The following is a 23830-nucleotide window of genomic DNA, read 5'->3' as shown; positions in this document are numbered from 1 at the left end:
TTAGCTCAGGCTTATACAGGTGGGGTGGTCTTTATTAGCTCAGGCTTGTGCAGGTGGGGTGGTCTTTATTAGCTCAGGCTTGTGCAGGTGGGGAGGTCTTTATTAGCTCAGGCTTATACAGGTGGGGTGGTCTTTATTAGCTCAGGCTTATACAGGTGGGGTGGTCTTTATTAGCTCAGGCTTGTGCAGGTGGGGTGGTCTTTTTTAGCTCAGGCTTGTGCAGGTGGGGTGGTCTTTTTTAGCTCAGGCTTGTGCAGGTGGGGTGGTCTTTTTTAGCTCAGGCTTGTGGAGGTGGGGTGGTCTTTATTCGCTCAGGCTTGTACAGGTGGGGTGGTCTTTATTCGCTCAGGCTTGTGCAGGTGGGGAGGTCTTTATTAGCTCAGGCTTATGCAGGTGGGGTGGTCTTTATTAGCTCAGGCTTGTGCAGGTGGGGTGGTCTTTTTTATCTCAGGCTTCTGCAGGTGGGGTGGTCTATATTAGCTCAGGCTTATACAGGTGGGGTGGTCTTTATGAGCTCAGGCTTGTGCAGGTGGGGTGGTCTTTATTAGCTCAGGCTTATACAGGTGGGGTGGTCTATATTAGCTCAGGCTTATACAGGTGGGGTGGTCTTTATGAGCTCAGGCTTGTGCAGGTGGGGTGGTCTTTATTAGCTCAGGCTTGTGCAGGTGGGGTGGTCTTTATTCGCTCAGGCTTCTGCAGGTGAGGAGGTCTTTATTAGCTCAGGCTTCTGCAGGTGGGGTGGTCTATATTAGCTCAGGCTTGTGCAGGTGGGGTGGTCTTTTTTTAGCTTAGGTTTGTGCAGGTGGGGTGGTCTTTATTAGCTCTGGCTTGTGCAGGTGGGGTGGTCTATATTAGCTCAGGCTTATACAGGTGGGGTGGTCTTTATGAGCTCAGGCTTGTGCAGGTGGGGTGGTCTTAGCTCAGGCTTGTTCAGGTGGGGTGGTCTTTATTCGCTCAGGCTTGTGCAGGTGGGGTGGTCTTTATTAGCTCAGGCTTGTTCAGGTGGGGTGGTCTTTATTAGCTCAGGCTTGTTCAGGTGGGGTGGTCTTGCGTACCATATCGCGCTCCCCGTCCAGTATATTAACATTCTGTTCCTTCTCCGATCTCTGTCTCCTTTCTCTCTAACCCTCGGCCCCCCGGCCGGCGTTTTTTCTGGTGGGGGGCTCCTCTGTCCGTGTTCTCTCTGTTGGGGGGCTCCTCTATCTTCTCACTTTGCCGTCTTGGTAAGAGCGTGTACTGCCTCGTCAGCGCTGACCTCTGTGTGCCCGGCCCCAGCTGCTGCAGAGCCTCCCCTGACAGAGCGTCCATGTACTGCCCCTGACACTGGACCCCCAGTAACATTGCTGCCCCTGCTCCTCCTGTCTTATATTTCGGCCCCCACATTGGGGGCACGGGGGGGTGGTCTTCGCCATTGACCCTGGCTCTGCACGTTATTCTAGATCAATGGGGTAGACATGACAGAAGCCAGGCATGACCAGGCAGTAGCCCTGCTTACCAGCACCTCCCCCACCATCAGTCTGCTGGTGGAGAGAGAGCCCCCCCAACCCGGGGCCGCCACAGACCCCAGATCGTCACCATCTCTGCACAGAGCTCGGCCGCGCTCACCACCGCCCCCTACAGAGCCGGAGAACGGAGAGGAGGATGGCGGCTCCTTGCGGAACCACAGCGCTGACGAAGACGAGTATCCCACCGAGGTGAGGAGCATGGCGGGACGTGTGGACGATGTGTCACTGCAGGGGTGGTCCCTGACCACTGTCCCCCTTATTGTGTACAGGAAATCTGTCTGATCAAGTCTGGGGGTCCCCTGGGCCTCAGCATTGTGGGGGGCAGCGACCATTCCAGCCATCCCTTTGGAATTAATGAACCCGGAGTGTTCATCTCAAAGGTGAGCCTGCGCCTGAGCTTCCACTGCGTGAGCCTGCGCCGCCATGTGAGCTTCCGCTGCGTGAGCCTGTGCTGCCATGTGAGCTGCTGTCGTGTCAGCCTATGCCGCCTCCGTGTGAGCCTATGCCACTGCCGTGTGAGCCTATGCCGCCGCCTTTTGAGCATATGTTGCCACCTTGTGAGCCTATGCCACCGCCGCTGTGTGAGCCTATGCCGCCTGCATGTGAGCCTATGCCGCTGCCGTGAGTTGCCGCCGTGTGAGCTGCTGCTGTCAGCCTATGCCGCCTCCGTGTGAGCTGCCGCTGTGTGAGCCTATGCCGCCTCCGTGTGAGCCTGTGCTGCCGCCGTGTGAGCCTATGTTGCCTCCATGTGAGCTGCCTTCGTGTGAGCCTATGCCGCCTCCGTGTCAGCCTATGTTGCCTCCGTGTGAGCCTGTGTTGCCGCCGTGTGAGCCTATGTTGCCTCCGTGTGAGCCTATGTTGCCTCCATGTGAGCCGCCGCCGTGTGAGCCTATGTTGCCTCCGTGTGAGCCTGTGTTGCCTCCGTGTGAGCCTATGTTGCCTCCGTGTGAGCCTATGTTGCCTCCATGTGAGCCGCCGCCGTGTGAGCCTATGTTGCCTCCGTGTGAGCTGCTGTGTGAGCCTATGCCGCCTCCGTGTGAGCCTATGCCGCCTCCGTGTGAGCCTATGCCGCCTCCGTGTGAGCCTATGCCGCCTCCGTGTCAGCCTATGTTACCTCCGTGTAAGCTGCCGCCGTGTGAGCCGCCGACGTGTGAGCCTATGTTGCCTCCGTGTGAGCCTATGCCGCCACCGTGTGAGCCTATGTTGCCTCCGTGTGAGCTGCCGCCGTGTGAGCCTATGGCGCCACCACCTGCATCCCTCATGGAGTCAGGATCTCTGCCTGTGGTCAGTGGACGGGTCACTCAGGCGACAGCTCTTCACATGAGCAGGAAATCGCCGCTGAGCGTCCGGCGGATGCGATGACATGTTGTCACTTGTCGCCTGTCACGTTGCTGCATTGTATATCGCATGTCGTCACCTCTTATTTCTTCCGCTCTGCCTCGTCCCCCGCAGGTGATCTCTCGCGGGGTGGCCGCTCACAGTGGTCTCAGAGTCGGGGACCGAATTTTAGAGGCAGCAGGGGTCGACCTGAGACAAGCAACACACCAAGAAGCTGTGAAAGCTCTGCTGTGCCCTGCTCCGGAGCTCCACCTCCTGGTCAGGAGAGACCCGCCGCCCCCTGGCATGCAGGTACAGTACCCCTGATTGATCTGCTCCTGAAAGTGCCCTGCAGCAGGATTGTGCTCAGTGACTACACAGTGTCAGGTCGGCACCGTTATACTGATTAGGCCGGGGTCACACTTGGGTGTGCAATGCAAGAAACTCGCATCAATACCCGGCACTCGGACCGGAGCGTACGGCTGCATGTATTTCTCGCATTGTATACACAAGTGTGACACCCGGCCTTACACACTGACACCTGGTGAGGAAATCTGTCTTGTGGTTGTTGTGGAATCTTTATTTTCAGCTGTGTGTGTGTGTGGGGGGGCTGTGTGTGTGTGGGGGGGCTGTGTGTGTGTGGGGGGGGCTGTGTGTGTGTGGGGGGGGCTGTGTGTGTGTGGGGGGGGCTGTGTGTGTGTGGGGGGGGCTGTGTGTGTGTGGGGGGGGCTGTGTGTGTGTGGGGGGGGCTGTGTGTGTGTGGGGGGGGCTGTGTGTGTGTGGGGGGGGCTGTGTGTGTGTGGGGGGGGCTGTGTGTGTGTGGGGGGGGCTGTGTGTGTGTGGGGGGGGCTGTGTGTGTGTGGGGGGGGCTGTGTGTGTGTGGGGGGGGCTGTGTGTGTGTGGGGGGGGCTGTGTGTGTGTGGGGGGGGCTGTGTGTGTGTGGGGGGGGCTGTGTGTGTGTGGGGGGGGCTGTGTGTGTGTGGGGGGGGCTGTGTGTGTGTGGGGGGGGCTGTGTGTGTGTGGGGGGGGCTGTGTGTGTGTGGGGGGGGGCTGTGTGTGTGTGGGGGGGCTGTGTGTGTGGGGGGGCTGTGTGTGTGGGGGGGCCGTGTGTGTGGGGGGGCCGTGTGTGTGGGGGGGCCGTGTGTGTGTGTGTGGGGGGGCCGTGTGTGTGTGTGTGTGGGGGGGCCGTGTGTGTGTGTGTGGGGGGGGCCGTGTGTGTGTGTGTGGGGGGGGCCGTGTGTGTGTGTGTGGGGGGGCCGTGTGTGTGTGTGTGGGGGGGGCCGTGTGTGTGTGTGTGGGGGAGGGGCCGTGTGTGGGGGGGAGGGGCCGTGTGTGTGTGGGGGGAGGGGCCGTGTGTGTGTGTGGGGGGCCGTGTGTGTGTGGGGGGAGGGGCCGTGTGTGTGTGTGGGGGGCCGTGTGTGTGGGGGGGCCGTGTGTGTGGGGGGGCCGTGTGTGTGTGGGGGGGCCGTGTGTGTGTGTGTGTGGGGGGGCCGTGTGTGTGTGTGTGGGGGGGGGGGCCGTGTGTGTGGGGGGGCCGTGTGTGTGTGTGGGGGGGCCGTGTGTGTGTGTGGGGGGGCCGTGTGTGTGTGTGGGGGGGGGGCCGTGTGTGTGTGTGGGGCCGTGTGTGGGGGGGAGGGGCCGTGTGTGTGGGGGGAGGGGCCGTGTGTGTGTGTGGGGGGCCGTGTGTGTGGGGGGAGGGGCCGTGTGTGTGTGTGGGGGGCCGTGTGTGTGTGTGGGGGGGCCGTGTGTGTGTGGGGGGGCCGTGTGTGTGTGTGTGTGGGGGGGCCGTGTGTGTGTGTGTGGGGGGGGGGCCGTGTGTGTGGGGGGGCCGTGTGTGTGTGTGGGGGGGCCGTGTGTGTGTGTGTGGGGGGGGGGGCGTGTGTGTGGGGGGGCCGTGTGTGTGTGTGGGGGAGGGGCCGTGTGTGTGTGGGGGAGGGGCCGTGTGTGTGGGGGGAGGGGCCGTGTGTGTGGGGGGAGGGGCCGTGTGTGTGGGGGGGCCGTGTGTGTGGGGGGGGCTGTGTGCGTGTGTGGGGCGGCTGTGTGGGGGGGCTGTGTGTGTGGGGGGCTGTGTGTGTGGAGGACTGTGGCTGTGTGTGTGTGGGGGGGCTGTGTGTGCGTCAATATGGCCATGTGGAGGCTTGTTTTTTGTGGGACGAGTTGTACTTTTGAATGACATCATTTGTTTTACCATGTCTTGTACTAGAAAACAAGAAAAAATTCCAAGTGCAGTGAAATTGCAAAAAACGTGCAATCCCCCACACTTGCCTTTTTGGCTTTTTTCCTAGGTTCAAAAAATGCTAAAACTGCCCTGCCATTATGATTCTCCAGGTCATTAGGAGTTCATAGACACCAAACATGGCTAGGTTCTCTCTTATCTAAGTGGTGAAAAAGAATTCCAAACTTTGCTTAACCCTTCACTACCAAGGGTGGTTTGCACGTTAACGACCGGGCCAATTTTTACAATTCTGACCACTGTCCCTTTATGAGGTCATAACTCTGGAACGCTTCCATGGATCCCGGTGATTCTGACATTTTCTCGTGACATATTGTCCTTCATGTTACTGGTAAAATTTCCTTCATATAACTTGCGTTTATTTGTGAAAAAAATGGAAATTTGGTGAAAATTTTGAAAATTTCGCAATTTTCCAAATTTGAATTTTTATGCCCTTAAATCACAGAGATACGGCACACAAAAAACATAATAAATAACATTTCCCACATGTTTACTTTACATCAGCACAATTTGGGAACCAAAATTTTTTTTTGTTAGGAAGTTATAAGGGATAAAAGTTGACCAGCGATTTCTCATTTTTGCAACACCATTTTATTTTTACGGACCACATCACATTTGAAGCCACTTTGAGGGGTCTATATGATAGAAAATACCCCCAAAAGTGACACCATTCTAAAAACTGCACCCCTCAAGGTGCTCAAAACCACATTCAAGAAGATTATTAACCCTTCAGGGGCTTCACAGGAATTTTTTGATTGTTTAAAAAAAATGAACATTTAACTTTTTTTCGCAAAAAAAATACTTCAGGTTCAATTTTTTTTATTTTACCAAGGGTAACAGGAGAAATTGGACTGCAAAAGTTATTGTGCAATTTGTCCTGAGTACGCTGATACCTGATATGTGGGGGGAAACCACTGTTTCGGCGCATGGGAGAAAAAGCTTTGTCAGGAGTGTACGGATAAAGTGGTCAGGGCTGAACATCCCTCTGTCCTGGATGAAATCCGAACCCTTGTTAAGCAGGAGGTTCAGTCTTCCTTGGCCGCTTTTACACCACCACCTTCTCCACCACCACCATCTCTTCCTCCACCACCACTTCCACCACCATCACCAACACCTCCTCCACCATCACCACCACTTCCACCACCATCACCAACACCATCACCAACACCTCCTCCACCATCACCAACACCTCCTCCACCATCACCAACGCCTCCTCCACCATCACCAACGCCTCCTCCACCATCACCAACGCCTCCTCCACCATCACCAACGCCTCCTCCACCATCACCAACGCCTCCTCCACCATCCCCAACGCCTCCTCCACCATCCCCAACGCCTCCTCCACCATCCCCAACGCCTCCTCCACCATCCCCAACGCCTCCTCCACCATCCCCAACGCCTCCTCCACCATCCCCAACGCCTCCTCCACCATCCCCAACGCCTCCTCCACCATCCCCAACGCCTCCTCCACCATCCCCAACGCCTCCTCCACCATCACCAACGCCTCCTCCACCATCACCACCGCCTCCTCCACCATCACCACCACCTCCTCCACCATCACCTCCACCACCATCACCACCTCCTCCACCACCATCACCACCTCCTCCACCACCATCACCACCTCCTCCACCATCACCACCACCTCCACCATCACCACCACCTCCACCACCACCATCACCACCTCCACCTCCTTCTCCAGGACCATCTCCGTCTAAAAAGACAAGAATCCAGATCGAGGACTCCGACTCCGAACACTCTTATGACTCAGCTTCGGGGAAATGGGAGGAATCATCAGCCCATAAGATGTTGGAGGCTAGAAAATATCTTTTCTCCTCGAAGTATATAGAGGAGGTGGTTAGTGCAGTTCGTAGCACTATGGGGTTAAATGAGGAGTCGGTCCCCCAGACTGTTCAGGATAAAATGTTTGGAAGATTAAAAACAGGGAGACAGATCGGTTTCCTGGTGCATAAAAACATCCTGGATATGATCTCCTAGGAATGGGAGTTTCCAGAGAAAAGGCTGAACACCCCCTCGGAAATTAAACATAGGTTTCCTCTAGAGGGTGGTCCAGCTATGTGGGATATTCCTAAAGTGGATGTACAAGTGGTGAGAGTAGCTTAAAAAACTGCACTCCCCTTTGAGGATTCTTCACAGCTTAAGGGTCCAATGGACAGGAAGATAGTCTGCTGAAAAAATTCTGCGAGACTTCCACCTCAGGTCCAACATAGCTTCCACCTGTGTTGCCAGATCCCTCTTCCGATGGATGGATGAGTTAGAGAATCACATCTCTCGAGGAACCTCTAGAGAAGATTTGTTTCTTGGTTGATGCACCTATGGAATCTATTGGTATTGCTGCCAGGTTCCTGGTTCATTCTAACTCCGCCAGAAGAGCCCTCTGGCTCAAGATGTGGAGTGGGGATGTCACTTCTAAAATTGTTATGCTCCATCCCCTTTAAGGGCGAATACATCTTTGGACCAGCTCTTGGATGAGATTCTGGAGAAAGTCACTGATAAAATGAAGGCTCTTCTGGAGCAAAAACCCCCCAGGAAGCGTTATTTATTTATTTATTTATTTTGTGCCTCTCTGCCTCAGGCAGATATATTCGTATATCCCACCGCTGCCACCAGTCTGTCACGTACCCGCTTCTCAGCACGTGACTTGGGGTTGCGCCTGCAAGAGTTAATCTCCTCTCAGTCCAGCATTCACCCTGTGTCCTATGGGAGCATAAATCACACCCCGATACAGACCACGCACCCCGCTTCATACACGCTGCCACCACTCACCGAACACACGGGTGATGAGTCCCAGAAATACTACTACTATGTGCCAATCACCAGGAGCGCACACTCTAAGGCTTTGGCTTCTTTAGAGCATACACGGGTCAGACTTATTAAAGTTTTAAGTTTTAATAGAAAAGGTGCAGCGCTTACAATAAATAGGATATAAAAATGGAAATAAAAAGTGACATACAAGTATGCAAAAACAGTGGTAAAATAAAAGGGAGAAAACTTACAGAAATATCAAACTTTGCATTCAGGTGTTCTGTCCCTGAGGGAGGGGGGGGATGGAATGGCTCGCATCAGCTTTCCAGGCTGCCCCACATGTGAACATCTTTCTTTGTGTGTAGGCCTAATTTATAGACTTACTTTAGAGATCAGATTTCTAGACCAGCCTCATATTCTAATTCCTGGTTTGTGACCGGGCCATGGCGACTCTACCCATGAATACATTATTTTTCTCTGAAACTTTGTGTAACCTTTCTCATAGTGTCAGGCTGTAATTGGCATCTCTCTTCTAAAGAGCTGGAAGGTGTGAAATGTTTCCACTTTGTGGTTCTCAGTAAAGCCCCCTGGTGAGATTGGGGACAGGACACTGCCTTTCTCAGGATGACACATGCTGTGACTCCTGTGAGACCTGCAGCCTACAGCAGATGTTTACTGCCGGTCATATCCCCATACCTATACATATTTCACTACAAAAGGGTAAGGAGAAAACTGGGAGATGGAGTTATGCTAAAGGAGAGGGCAAGGACATCCTCGTCCCCCAGCAGCAGCACCACCACCAACAGGATAAGCAATGACTCTGTAGGAGGGAGGCTCTTGAATTTCGTCCACCTTTGGCAGGCGATTTCCAATTGCCGGTGGGTGCTCACTGTTATCAAAGAGGGCCTCAATCGATTGATAAGGTCTCAATCGTCATATTTTATATCACAAATTCAAGATGGAGTCGGTAAAATCAGCTATTCCCCTCATAGGCCTTAATTTTTACATTGCAACCATCAACCTGAGGGATGCTTACTTACATGTGCCAATCCATCCACGGCACAGGAAATATTTGAGGTTTCAGTCCAACAGAACCAGCAAGTGAGAAATATCAGTGCGGCGTGCTCCCCTTTGGCATCTTCTCAGCGCCAAGGGTGTTCTCCAGGATAATGGCAGAGGCGGTGTCCCACATCCGGGGGACAGAGCATCTGCATTGTGCCTTACCTGGACGATCTGCTAGTCATAGGCCCTTCTGCTCAGACTCTCAGGAGTCGCGTAGCAAAGTCTCTGGACATTCTGCAATTGCTTGGGTGGCTCCCAAATCTGAAGAAATCTCAGCTCCAAAACGAGACGATTCCTGGAGTCCTAGTAGATTCGGAAAGACACTACTACCAGAGGCTCATCGCCTGACTGTGACGGCAAAAATCTCAGATTTCAGGAAACAGAGGTCCCATACCCTTTGGGCAGCCCTTTCTGTCCTAGGCTCTATGACCACTTGTATTCAGTCAGTGTCTTGGGCTCAGGCCCAGTCCTGAGTTCTACAAACTCATATTCTCGAGAACTGGAACAGGAACTCCAACTTATTGAACAGGAGGGTTCAGACTCCAGGCCTTGTAAAGGCTTCCCTAGCTTGGTGGTTGAACGCCAAAAATCTTTGCAGAGGTGAAACTTGGTCTCAATCACCTCTGGTCACTATAACATAGTTATTAAGGTTGAAGGGAGACTTTAAGTCCATCTAGTTCACCCCATATCCTATCCTAACCTGCCCTAACGTGTTGATCAAGAGGAAGGCAAAAAAACCCTTGCGGCAAACGGTAAGCTTCACATTGGGGAAAAAAATCCCTTCCCGACTCCACATACGTTAATCAGACTAGCTCCCTGGATCAACGCAATATCAAGGAAACTAGTGTATATACCCTGTAATATACTTTTCAAGAAAGGTATCTAGTCCCTTCTTAAATTTTATTAGGGAATCATTCATTACAACATCATATGTCAGAGAGTTCCATAGTCTCCCTGCTCTTACAGTAAAGAATCCGCATCTGTGAGTATGCTTAAACCTTCTTTCCTCCAGACGTAGAGGATGCCCCCTTGTCCCCATCACAGGTCTAAGAGTAAAAAGATCATTAGAAAGGTCTTTGTACTGTCCCCGCATATATTTATACATTGTAATAAGATCACCCCGAAGCCTTCGATTTTCCAAACTAAATAATCCCAAGTGTAATAACCTATCTTGGTATTGCAGACCCCCCAGTTCCCTAATAACCTTGGTCGCTCTTCTCTGCACCCGCTCCAGTTCAGCTATGTCTTTCTTATACACCGGAGACCAGAACTGTACACAGTATTCTAAGTGTGGTCGCACTAGTGACTTATATAGAGGTAACATTATGTTCTCCTCATGAGCATCTATGCCTCTTTTAATGCATCCCATTATTTTATTTGCCTTTGCAGCAGTTGCCTGACACTGGCCACTAAATGTGAGTTTGTCATCCACACATACACCCAGGTCCTTTTCAGTGACAGTTTTGCCCAGTGTTTTACAATTAAGCACATAATTATACATCTTGTTCGTTCTACCCAAGTACATGACCTTACATTTATCCCCATTAAAGCTCATTTGCCATTTATCAGCCCAAGCTTCTAGTTTACATAAATCCTCCTGTGATATAAAATTGTCCTTCTCTGTATTGATTACCCTGCAGACTTTAGTGTCATCTGCAAATATTGAAATTCTACTCTCTATGCCCCCTACAAGGTCCTTAATAAATGTTAAAAAGAAGCGGGCCCAATACCGACCCCTGCCGTACCCAATACCGACCCCTGCCGTACCCAATACCGACCCCTGCCGTACCCAATACCGACCCCTGCCGTACCCAATACTGACCCCTGCGGTACCCCACTGCTAACCGTGACCCATTCCGAGTGTGCTCCATTAATAACCACCCTTTGTTTCCTATCCCTGAGCCAGCTCTTAACCCACTGACACATACCATATTTTTCGGACTATAAGACGCACCGGACCATAAGACGCACCCCAATTTTCAGTAGGAAAATAGGGGGAAAAAAAAATGTGTCAAATGGGGGTCCGTCTTACAGTCCGAATTCGGCTTACCTGGGAAGGGATCCGGCACAGGTGGAGAAGTAGTCACAGGGGTCATTCAGTGGTCCAGGCTCGTGCGGTGGCAGCTCTGTGCTGGGGCAGGTTGGTTGTACTGGGACAGCTGCGCTGGGGTAGGGGCAGGTGGACTGTGCTGGGGCAGCAGTGCTGGGGCTGGGGCAGCAGTGCTGAGGCAGGGGCAGCTGTGCTGGGGCAGGGGCAGCTGTGCTGGGGCAGGGGCAGCTGTGCTGAGGCAGGGGCAGCTGTGCTGGGGCAGGTGGGCTCTGCGGTGGTGGCAGCGGGCTGCGGTGCGGTGGTGGCAGCGGGCTGTGCTCCGGTGCAGGGGTCGCGGCTCCGCCGGCATTGCTTCACATCCCGGAGGCCCCCGCAGTTCCCTTGCTGGCCGCCGCCATGCTGCGGTGGCCTCCGGGAGCATGGACGCCGGAAAGATGGCCGCCGGTCCGGGGACGGCGCATGCGCAGCTTCAGATCTCGTCCCGAGATCTCGGGGGACGAGATTCAAATCTCGGCAACGAGATCTCGCCGCCCGCTGCCACCACCGCACCGCAGAGCCCCGCCCGCTGCCACCGGCCACCAGGTTAGACCGTGTATTGCGACCATAAGACGCACCCCCCACTTTCCCCCAAAATTTTGGGAGAAAAAAGTGCGTCTTATGGTCGGAAAAATACGGTATTTTCCCCTATCCCCATTTGTATCACCCTTCTGTGTGGCACCGTGTTAAAAGCTTTTGAAAAGTCCATGTGCACCACGTCCACTGCATTCCCTTGGTCCAGTCCAGAACTTACCTCTTCATAGAAGCTTATCAGATTAGTCTGACAGGAACAGTCCCTTGTAAACCCATGTTGATATTAGGTCATGAGGTTCTTCTTCAGATACTCCAGTATAGTATCTCTTAGAAAACCCTCAAGGATTTTACCCACAGTAGAGGTTAAGCTCACTGGCCTATAATTTCCAAGTTCAGTTTTTGTCCCCTTTTTGAATATTGTCCCCACATTTGCCATATGCCAGTTTTGTGGTACAGACCCTGTTATTATGGAATCTTTAAAGATTAAGAATAATGGTCTATCTATGACTGTCCTTAATTCCTGCGGTACTCGGGGGTGTATCCCATCCGGGCCCAGGGATTTGTCAATTTTAGTGATTTTTAGACGCCGCCGTACTATTAGGCATCGGGTTCCTGTCGTTGCACAGCAGGAATCCCGAGCGTTGCATTCGGCAGTCTCCCATTCCTCTCTGGCCACAGAGGAGGCTGCTCTGCTCAGACCAGCTCTGTGGGTTTGGTTGCTGCTGCCACCTCTGGTCCAGCTATAGCAACGCATGCTGGTCAGCAGCGAGCTACTCCAGGGACTAAGTCCTCCTTTCGTTCCACTGAGCATGCCCGTGGGACGATCTCTCATTGGAAATCGGAGGTCACATGCTAAGGTGTTATGAGTTCATTTTCCCCTTCACCGTTGAGGTCTGATGAACTCCCTCTTCTGGTGAAGGAAGGTAGTGAGGCTGATTACCAAGCACCTGAGCTGGGAGAGGATGACTAGGCGACGGGGATCTCTGACTGGATATAAGGCAGCCGACGCCCTTCTGCCTCGCTGGTGATTTCTCTGTGGAATTCTAGGAGACCAGTCTGATTCCTGCTCCTCAAAAGCTAAGTTTTCTGCTTTGCCTTTTTGCATTTGTGTTTTGGTTTTAATTTGCCTTGCTTTTCTGGATTCTGCCATTCCCTGCTGGGGTGAGCTGAATTCCTTTTTGTCGGTTTGCTCTGTCTTCAGAAGATACCTGAGTACTGACATAGTCTTTTTGAAGCCTAGCGTCTTCAGGGCCTTTTTCACTGTCAGTCTGTTGGCTCTTATTTTGATAGGGTTTTGGCTGATTAAAGACAGCAGCTTTTCTATCCTGTCCTATCTAGTTAGCTTGGGCCCCATCATTTGCTCAGTCTATCTTTCTATCTGTGTTAGTGTTTTTTCTTCTTGCTTCACCGTCATTATATGTTGGGGGCTGCCTATTGTTTTGGGGTCTGCTCTGGGGCAGTTTAGATTTCCCTTTCTGTCTTTAGGCTAGGCAGTTCTCCGGCTGTGATCGAGGGGTCTAGGGCATCGTAGGAACCCCCCACGGCTACTGCTAGTTGTTGTTGATAGGTTCAGGGGTCTGCAATCCGATAGCTGCCAACTTTTCTGGTTTTCTGGACTTAGCTAGCATTTCTGTTTTTGCCTCCTACGGTGACTCATTCATAACAGAATCACCCGCCATACCGCAGATCCTAGGGTACTCAATAGCAGGAAAGAATTAAAAAAAAAAAAAGCGTGTATATTTTTTCCTCTATATCTCTGAGGCCGTAGGGGGAATTTTTTTTTCTCTCCATGGAGATGAAGCAATTGTCTGATCGTGTGGAGCAGGTCGCTGCTGAAGTGCGGGGAATTTCCGCCTACCTTGCTCATTCACATGCTGCTGAACCAAAGATCCCTACTCCTGATGTGTTTTTTGGGAATTGGTCTAAATTTTTGAATTTCAAAAATAATTGTAAATTATTTTTTGCCTTGAAGCCTAACTCGTCAGGGAGCGCCGCGCAGCAGGTTAAAATTGTCATCTCTTTGCTGCGTGGCGATCCCCAGGATTGGGCGTTTTCTTTGAAACCTGATGATCCTAGTCTGACTAATGTGAACGCATTTTTTCAAGCCTTGGGGTTGTTGTATGACGAACCTAATGCTATTGATCAGGCTGAAAAGACCCTGTTGGCATTGAGCCAGGGTCGAGATTCTGCAGAATTGTACTGTCAAAAATTCCGAAAGTGGACGGTCCTTACTGCCTGGAATGATATTGCCTTGGCAGCTCTCTTTCGGAAGGGTTTGTCAGAAGCCGTAAAAGATACTATGGTGGGATTTCCTGTTCCCTCTGGTCTGGACGATTCTATGTCATTAGCCATTTAGGTTGATTGGCGTTTACGTGAACGCAGGACTGCACGAGAGGTGTGGCCACCTGTTGAACAAGTGTCTGAACCTATGCAATGTGATAGAGTTTTGTCCAGGGAGCAACGTCAGGAGTTCAGAAGACGTAATAAGCTGTGTTTCTTCTGTGGTGATGCCTCACATATTATTTCTGTCTGCCCTAAACAAGAGAAACGTTTTGCACACACGTTTTCTGTGGGTGGTGTTCAACCTAAGTTTCTTCAGGCAATTACTCTGATCTGCTCCCTGTCCACATTTTCCGCCAAGGCTTTTGTGTATTCGGGAGCAGCCCTGAACCTAATGGACTTGGATTTTGCTAAACGTTGTGCATTTCCTAGGACACCTCTGCGGACGCCTATGGTGGTAATGCGGGTCGCCCCAAACCATCAAGAAAATTGCAGATTTTTGTTGCATAATTTGCATACCACCATTGTTCTGGGGTTTCCAATTCATAATCCAGTTTTGGACTGGAAATCTGTGTCTGTGGTGAGTTGGGGTTGTCGGTGTGTCCTTAGTGAGGCTCCGGTTTTTTCCACCTCTCCTCAGTCGCATGATGTTCCTGACTATTTGGCGGACTTTTAAGATGTATTTAGTGAGAATGAGTCTGCGTCTTTTCCTCCTCATAGGAGTTATGACTGTGCAATTGAGCTGAGCCCAGGGTGTAAATTTCCCAAGGGTCGGCTCTTCAATTTATCAGTACCCGAGCACGAGGCTATGCGATCCTATATTAAGGAGGCGTTGGAGAAGGGTCATATTAGACCATCCTCTTCAGCCTTAGGTGCTGATTTTTTTTTCGTGGCCAAAAAGGATGGTTCATTAAGGCCTTGTATTGATTATCGTGCCCTCAACAAAATTACTATTAAATATCAGTATCCGTTACCCCTGATTTCTGATCTATTCTCCAGAGTTAAAGGTGCTTGCTGGTTTACCAAGCTTGACCTCAGGGGGGTGTATAATCTTATTCGCATTAAGCATGGGGATGAATGGAAGACGGCGTTTAATACTTCGGAGGGACATTTTGAGTACCTGGTGATGCCTTTTGGGCTCACTAATGCCCCTTCTGTCTTCCAGTGCTTCATGAACGACATTTTCCGAGACTTTGTGGATAAATTTTTGATCATCTATCTGGATGATATTTTGATCTTCTCCAAGGATTGGGATTCTCATGTGGAACATGTTCGGACTGTGTTCCGGATCTTGAGGGAGAATTCCCTGTATGTCAAAGGATCGAAATGCCTTTTTGGTGTACAGAGGATTTCATTTTTGGGATTTATTTTGTCTCCGTCAACTATTGAAATGCATCCGGTCAAGGTACAGGCCATTTATGATTGGGTTCAGCCCACTTCTTTGAAGGCCCTCCAGAAGTTTTTGGGTTTTGCTAATTTTTATCGGAAATTTATAGCAAAATTTTCTAGTATTGCCAAGCCATTGACTGATCTGACTAAGAAGGGTGCTGATTAGAGTTGAGCGATACCGTCTGATACTTCAAAGTATCGGATCGGAATGGATCGGCCGATCTTAAAAAAAAAAAAAAAAAAAAAAAAGTATCGGTATCGCCGATTCCGATACCGGAAGTCCCATTCAAGTCTATGGGACTTCCGGTATCGGAATAAGAAAAACCCTGTTTTTGCCTTGTACAGCCTCTCTGGGGTCTGTACGGGCCTTTCAGGGGGCTGTGCTGGCCTGCCAGGGGGTCTGTGCCGGCCTGCCGGGGGGCTGTGCCGGCCTGCCGGGGGGCTGTGCCGGCCAGCCGGGGGGCTGTGCCGGCCTGCCGGTGGTCTGTGCAGGCTCCGGTAGGCTGTGCCGGCCTGCCGGGGGGCTGTGCCGGCCTGCCGGTGGTCTGTGCAGGCTCCGGGGGGCTGTGCCGGCCTGCCGGTGGTCTGTGCAGGCTTCGGGGGTCTGTGCAAGCATCGTCCGATGGGACTACAAGTCCCATCGGGCGATGCCTGCTACCATGACAGTGATTGACACATTAGCCAATGATGGGACAGTAGTAGTCCCATCATCCGGCTAATGTGTTGAATGTAAAAAAAAAAAAAAAAAATTACATGCTACATACATACAACATGCATACTACATGTAACATATATACTACATGCAACATGCATACTACATACATGCTACATGCATGCAACATGCATACTACATATATACTACATGCTACATTCATACTACATACTACATACATGCTACATGCATACTACATATATACTACATGCTACATACATACTACATATATACTACATGCATGCTACATACATACTACATATATACTACATGCATGCTACATACATACTGCATGCTACATACATACTACATGCTACATACATACCACATATATACTACATACATACTACATGCATGCTACATACATACCACATACATACTACATACATACTACATGCATGCTACATACATACTACATATATACTACATGCATGCTACATACATACTACATATATACTACATGCATGCTACATACATACTGCATGCTACATACATACTACATGCTACATACATACCACATATATACTACATACATACTACATGCATGCTACATACATACCACATACATACTACATACATACTACATGCATGCTACATACATAACACATATATACTACATGCATGCTACATACATGCTACATGCTACATACATACCACATACATACCACATATATACTACATGCATGCTACATACATACTACATGCTACATACATACCACATATATACTACATGCATGCTACATACATACTACATGCTACATACATACTACATATATACTACATGCATGCTACATACATACTACATGCTACATACATACTTAAAGACAAAAATGTCCAGGAAGGATGGGAAATCTTGAAAAATGTAATTCTCAAAGCCCAGTTGTTAACAATTCCGAAAAGAGGGAAGAATAGGAAGCAGTTAAGGAAACCAGGATGGATGAACACAGAACTTAAGCACATGCTAAAAAGGAAGAAAAAAATGTTTATAAAATGGAAAGAGGGAGGCATATCTAAAGAAGAATATAATGCTGTCTGCAGAACCTGCAGGGCACAAATGAGATTATCTAAAGCTGAAAATGAATTGAGGCTTGCAAGAGATGTCAAAAGCAATAATAAAGGATTTTGGGGATATGTCAAAAGTAAAAGAAAAGTCAAAGATGCTATAGGATTTTTACAGGATGAAAATGATGAAATGGTAAGACAGGATGTTGAGAAGGCTGAACTTTTAAATTCCTATTTTGCATCTGTTTTCTCTCAGAAACGAAATGTAACATCAACTGTTATTCACTGTCCTATTAAGGGAATAGAAGAATCCAGGATATCTATAAACAGAAAGATAGTGAGGAAACACTTAGCTAGCCTAAATGAATTCAAGTCTCCAGGTCCAGATGAATTACACCCCAGAGTACTGAAGGAGATAGCAGAAGAAATTTTTGAACCCCTCTCTATAATCTTTGAAAATTCTTGGAGAACAGGAGAAGTGCCAGAAGACTGGAGAAGAGCAAATGTTGTTCCTATCTTCAAAAAGGGGAAGAAGGTGGACCCAGGCAACTATAGGCCGGTGAGTCTGACTTCTATACCAGGAAAGATCTTTGAACAAATTATTAAACAACATGTATGTCAATACCTGGATAAGAATGAAGTGATTAAACAGAGTCAGCATGGGTTTGTAACTAATAAGTCATGTCAGACTAACTTAATTTCCTTCTATGACGGTATCACTGATTGGGTGGATCAAGGAAATGCTGTAGATATAGTATATCTTGACTTCAGCAAAGCATTTGACAAAGTCTCATACAATCCTTATTGAAAAAATGATTAAGTATGGAATGGACAAGGCAACTGTTAGGTGGATTCATAACTGGCTTAGTGATCGGACCCAAAGAGTGGTCGTAAATGGCTGCACATCCAGTTGGAAGAATGTCTCAAGTGGGGTACCACAGGGCTCTGTCCTGGGCCCTGTATTGTTCAACATCTTTAACAACGATTTAGATGAAGGAATTGAGGGTAAACTGATTAAATTTGCTGATGACACAAAGCTAGGAGGGATAGCTAATACTAGAGAAGAGAGAGAGAGGATTCAAAAAGATTTAAATAAACTGGAGAAGTGGGCAGCAACTAACAGAATGGTTTTTAACAGGGAGAAATGCAAAGTACTACATCTGGGCAATAAAAATGGAAAAAGCATATATAGAATGGGAGGAATAGGGCTAAGTGACAGCACATGTGAAAAAGACTTGGGTATACTAATAGATCACAGACTGAATATGAGTCAACAGTGTGATGCAGCAGCAAAAAAGGCAAATGCAATTCTAGGATGTATTAACAGAAGCATACAGTCTAGATCACGTGAAGTCATTATTTCCCTCTACTCCTCTTTGGTCAGACCTCATCTGGAATATTGTGTCCAGTTTTGGGCACCACATTTTAAAAAAGACATCAACAAACTGGAGCAAGTTCAGAAAAGAGCGACCAGAATGGTGACCGGTCTGCAAACCCTGTCTTATGAGGAAAGGTTGCAGGATTTGGGAATGTTTAGTTTGCAAAAGAGAAGACTGAGAGGAGACTTAATAGCTGTCTACAAATATCTAAAGGGCTGTCACATTGTAGAAGGATCAACTTTATTCTCATTTGCACAAGGAAAGACTAGAAGCAATGGGATGAAACTGAATGGGAGGAGACACAGATTAGATATTAGAAAAAACTTTTTGACAGTTAGAGTGATCAATGAGTGGAACAGGCTGCCACGAGAAGTGGTGAGTTCTTCAATGGAAGTCTTCAAACAGAGGCTGGACAGACATCTGACTGGGATGATTTAGCGAATCCTGCCTTGAGCAGGGGGTTGGACCAGATGGCCCAGGAGGTCCCTTCCAACTCTACGATTCTATGATTCTACATATATACTACATGCATGCTACATACATACTGCATGCTACATACATACTACATACATACCACATATATACTACATACATACTACATGCATGCTACATGCCACATACATACCACATACATACTACATACATACTACATGCATGCTACATGCTACATACATAACACATATATACTACATGCATGCTACATACATACTACATGCTACATACATACCACATACATGCTACATACATGCTACATACATACTACATGCATGCTACATACATACTACATGCTACATACATACCACATATATACTGCATGCTACATACATACTACATGCTACATACATACTACATATATACTACATGCATGCTACATACATACTACATGCTACATACATACCACATATATACTACATGCATGCTACATGCATGCTACATGCTACATACATAACACATATATACTACGTGCATGCTACATACATACTTCCTGCTACATACATACTACATACATACTACATGCATGCTACATGCATGCTACATACATACTACATGCTACATACATACTACATTTATACTACATGCATGCTACATACATATTGCATGCTACATATATACTACATGCATGCTACATACATACTGCATGATACATACTACATACATAGTACATACATGCTACATGCTACATACATACTACATACATACTACATACTACATACATACTACATGCTACATACATACTACATACATACTACATATATACTACATGCATGCTACATACATACTGCATGCTACATGCATGCTACATACATACTACATAAATACTACATGCTACATACATACCACATATATACTACATACATGCTACATACAATACATTCATACAATACATACATAGATATACAGTACATATAACATAGAGTAACATACTTACCAATACTTGTCACATTGTTCCCCGAAGCCATTGTCTTTTACGGAATAAATATTAACATAACAAACCACAAAAATACTCACCCACGATCCGAAGCAGTCCACGAGTGTGTCCCACGACGATCTTGGGTAGAGAACTGCAGCATCAGATGATGCTGCCGTTCTCTACGGGCTGCAGGAATCCAATGACGGAAGGTAGGTATCCTTCCGCACTGTATTCCTCCGCCACTTAAAAAAAAAAAAAAAAAGTCCCTAGTCTCACTTTATGCCATTGCTGTGTGGGAATTTCCCACGCAGCAATAGCATAAAGTGAGACTAGGGACTTTTTTTTTTAAGTGGCGGAGGAATACAGTGCGGAAGGATACCTACCTTCCATCATTGGATTCCTGCAGCCCGTAGAGAACGGCAGCATCAGCTGATGCTGCAGTTCTCTACCCAAGATCGTCGTGGGACACACTCGTGGACTGCTTCGGATCGTGGGTGAGTATTTTTGTGGTTTGTTATGTTAATATTTATTCCGTAAAAGACAATGGCTTCGGGGAACAATGTGACAAGTATTGGTAAGTATGTTACTCTATGTTATATGTACTGTATGTCTATGTATGTATTGTATGAATGTATTGTATGTATGTAGTATATATGTGGTATGTATGTAGCATGTAGTATGTATGTAGTATGTATGTAGCATGCATGTAGCATGCAGTATGTATGTAGCATGCATGTAGTATATATGTAGTATGTATGTGGTATGTATGTAGCATGTAGTATGTATGTAGTAAGTATGTAGCATGCATGTAGCATGCAGTATGTATGTAGCATGCATGTAGTATGTATGTAGCATGTAGTATGTATGTAGTATGTATGTAGCATGCAGTATGTATGTAGCATGCATGTAGTATATATGTAGTATGTAGTATGTATGTGGTATGTATGTGGTATGTATGTGGTATGTATGTAGCATGTGGTATGTATGTAGTAAGTATGTAGCATGCATGTAGCATGCAGTATGTATGTAGCATGCATGTAGTATATATGTAGTATGTATGTAGTATGTAGTATGTAGTATGTATGTAGTATGTATGTAGCATGCAGTATGTATGTAGCATGCATGTAGTATATATGTAGTATGTAGTATGTATGTGGTATGTATGTGGTATGTATGTAGCATGTGGTATGTATGTAGCATGCATGTAGTATATATGTGTTATGTATGTAGCATGTAGCATGCATGTAGTATGTATGTGGTATGTATGTGGTATGTATGTAGCATGTAGCATGCATGTAGTATGTATGTAGTATATATGTGGTATGTATGTAGCATGTAGTATGTATGTAGCATGCAGTATGTATGTAGTATATATGTAGTATGTATGTAGCATGTAGTATGTATGTAGCATGCATGTAGTATATATGTAGTATGTATGTAGTATGTATGTAGCATGCATGTAGTATATATGTGGTATGTATGTAGCATGTAGTATGTATGTAGCATGCATGTAGTATATATGTGGTATGTATGTAGTATTTTTTTTTTTTTTTTAACATTTAACACATTAGCCAGATAATGGGACTACTACTGTCCCATCATTGGCTAATGTGTCAATCACTGTCATGGTAGCAGGCATCGCCAGATGGGACTTTTAGTCCCATCGGACGATGCTTGCACAGACCCCCGGACATCAGCACAGCCCCCCGGCAGGCCGGTACAGACCCCCACAGGGTGCACAGACCACCGGCAGGCCGGCACAGCCCCCTGGCAGGCCGGTAAAGACCCCGGGCAGTCCACACAGCCCCCCGGCAGGCCGGCAGAGACCCCCGGAAGGCCCGAAATGACGGCGCATCATGATGCGCACACACCGCGCATCATGATGTCATTTCGGCTGTCAATCAACTTTGAACTTCCGATTCCGATGCCGACTTCCGATATTGAAAAAATATCGGAAGTCGGTATCGGAATTCCGATACAGCAAGTATCGGCCGATACCCGATACTTGCGGTATCGGAATGCTCAACACTAGTGCTGATGTGTTGAATTGGTCTCCGGAGGCTGTTTCTTCCTTTCAGGAGCTGAAGCGAAGATTCACTTCTGCCCCGGTTTTGCGGCAACCTGATGTCTCACTCCCGTTCCAGGTAGAGGTGGACGCTTCTGAGATTGGTGCAGGAGCTGTTTTGTCCCAAAAGGATCCTGTAACATCTAAAATGAATCCCTGTGCTTTCTTTTCCCGAAAGTTCTCTCCATCTGAAAGTAACTATGATGTGGGGAATCGGGAACTGTTGGCCATGAAATGGGCATTTGAGGAGTGGAGACATTGGTTGGAGGGAGCTAAACATCAAGTCGTGGTCCTCACTGACCACAAGAATTTGATTTACCTGGAGTCGGCCAAACGCTTGAACCCTAGACAGGCTAGATGGGCCTTGTTTTTTACACGATTTGATTTTGTGGTCTCTTTTCTTCCTGACACTAAGAATGTCAAGGCAGACGCTCTTTCTAGGAGCTTATTTGCTGATTCTCCTGTGGTGACCAAGCCTGCTACCATCTTAGGCGAAGGGGTAGTTCTTTCTGCCATCTCACCCGATTTGAGACGTGCTCTGGAAGAGTTCCAGGAGGACAAACCTGAGCGTTGTCCCAGTGGAAAGTTGTATGTTCCCGACCAGTGGAAGAAGAGAGTGATGTCTGAAGTTCATTGCTCTGCATTGGTTGGTCATCCAGGTATTTTTGGTACTAGAGATCTGGTGAGTCGGTCTTTTTGGTGGCCCGCCTTGCCTCGTGATGTCAGGAATTTTGTGCAGTCCTGTGGGACTTGCTCCCGGTCTAAACCTTGTTCTCGCTCTAGTGGGTTGTTGATGCCTTTGCCGGTCCCCAGGAGGCCATGGACCCATATTTCAATGGATTTCATCTCTGATATGCCTGTCTCTCAGAGAATGACTGTTATTTGGGTGATTTGTGATAGGTTCTCTAAGATGGTTCATCTTGTACCACTCCCTAAGTTGCCATCTTCTTCTGAGTTGGTGCCCCTGTTTTTGCAACAGGTGGTTTGCTTGCACGGGATTCCTGAGAACATTGTATCTGACAGAAGAGTTCAGTTTGCGTCTAGATTTTGGAGGACGTTCTGTTCCAAGCTGGGAATTCAGTTGTCCTTCTCCTCTGCGTTTCACCCTCAGACCAATGGACAGACAGAGAGAACAAACCCGACCTTGGAGTCGTATTTGAGATGTTTTATTTCCGCTGATCAGGATGATTGGGTTTCATTTTTGCCCTTGGCCGAATTTGCTGTAAATAATAGAGCTAGTTCTGCCACTTTGATGTCACCTTTTTTTTGTAACTTTGGGTTTCATCCTCAATTTTCTTCAGGGCAGGTGGAGCCTTCTGCCTGCCCAGGTGTTGACACTGTGGTGGAGAGAATGCACCAGATCTGGGACCAAGTGGTGGATAAGTTGTCTCTCTCCCAGGAAAAGGCCCAGCGGTTTTCCAACCGACATAGGACCGTTGGTCCCCAGTTTAAGGTGGGTGATATGGTTTGGTTATCATCAAAAAATATCGCTATGAAGGTAGCTTCTCCTAAGTTTAAGCCTAGATTTATTGGGCCTTACAAGATTTTGGAGATCATTAATCCGGTCTCTTTTCGGTTGGCTCTTCCTGTCACATTTAAAATCCATAATGTGTTTCATAAGTCCTTGTTGAAGAGGTTTGTTGAACCAGTAGTTTCTGGGGTGGCACCTCCGGACCCTGTATTGGTTGAAGGTAACATGGAATATGAGGTAGAGAAGATACTGGATTCCTGTCTGGCTAGACGGAGACTCCAGTATTTGGTTAAGTGGAAGGGTTATGGTCAGGAGGATAATTCCTGGGTCTCTGCCTCTGATATTCATGCCAAAAGATTGGTGCGTGCCTTTCATCGGGCTCACCCTAATCGCCCTGGTGGCGTGGATGAGGGTTCGGTGACCCCTCCTCAAGGGGGAGGTACTTTTATGAGTTCATTTTCCCCTTCACCATTGAGGTCTGATGAACTCCCTCTTCTGGTGAAGGAAGGTAGTGAGGCTGATTACCAAGCACCTGAGCTGGGAGAGGATGACTGGGCGACGGGGATCTCTGACTGGATATAAGGCAGCCGACGCCCTTCTGCCTCGCTGGTGATTTCTCTG

General features: G+C 48.2%; 1 protein-coding gene across 18 annotated transcripts in view; it reads left to right on the top strand.

Moving 5' to 3' along the window:
- Positions 1 to 23830, top strand: part of SCRIB (scribble planar cell polarity protein) — a 221537-nt gene that overhangs the window by 95210 nt on the left and 102497 nt on the right. For all 18 annotated transcript variants that reach the window (XM_073543279.1, XM_073543284.1, XM_073543282.1 and 15 more), the window contains 3 exons: positions 1440 to 1694; positions 1775 to 1885; positions 2958 to 3134. In XM_073543279.1, the coding sequence (XP_073399380.1) occupies positions 1440 to 1694; positions 1775 to 1885; positions 2958 to 3134 (543 nt within the window). The remainder of the gene's footprint in view (positions 1 to 1439; positions 1695 to 1774; positions 1886 to 2957; positions 3135 to 23830) is intronic.

Source organism: Dendrobates tinctorius, unplaced genomic scaffold, assembly GCF_039654945.1.
Source record: "Dendrobates tinctorius isolate UK_male_01 unplaced genomic scaffold, ASM3965494v1 ptg000130l, whole genome shotgun sequence".
NCBI classification, from domain to species: domain Eukaryota; kingdom Metazoa; phylum Chordata; class Amphibia; order Anura; family Dendrobatidae; genus Dendrobates; species Dendrobates tinctorius.
Note: the sequence above shows the minus strand (reverse complement) of the source record. Positions and strands in the feature narration are given on the sequence as shown.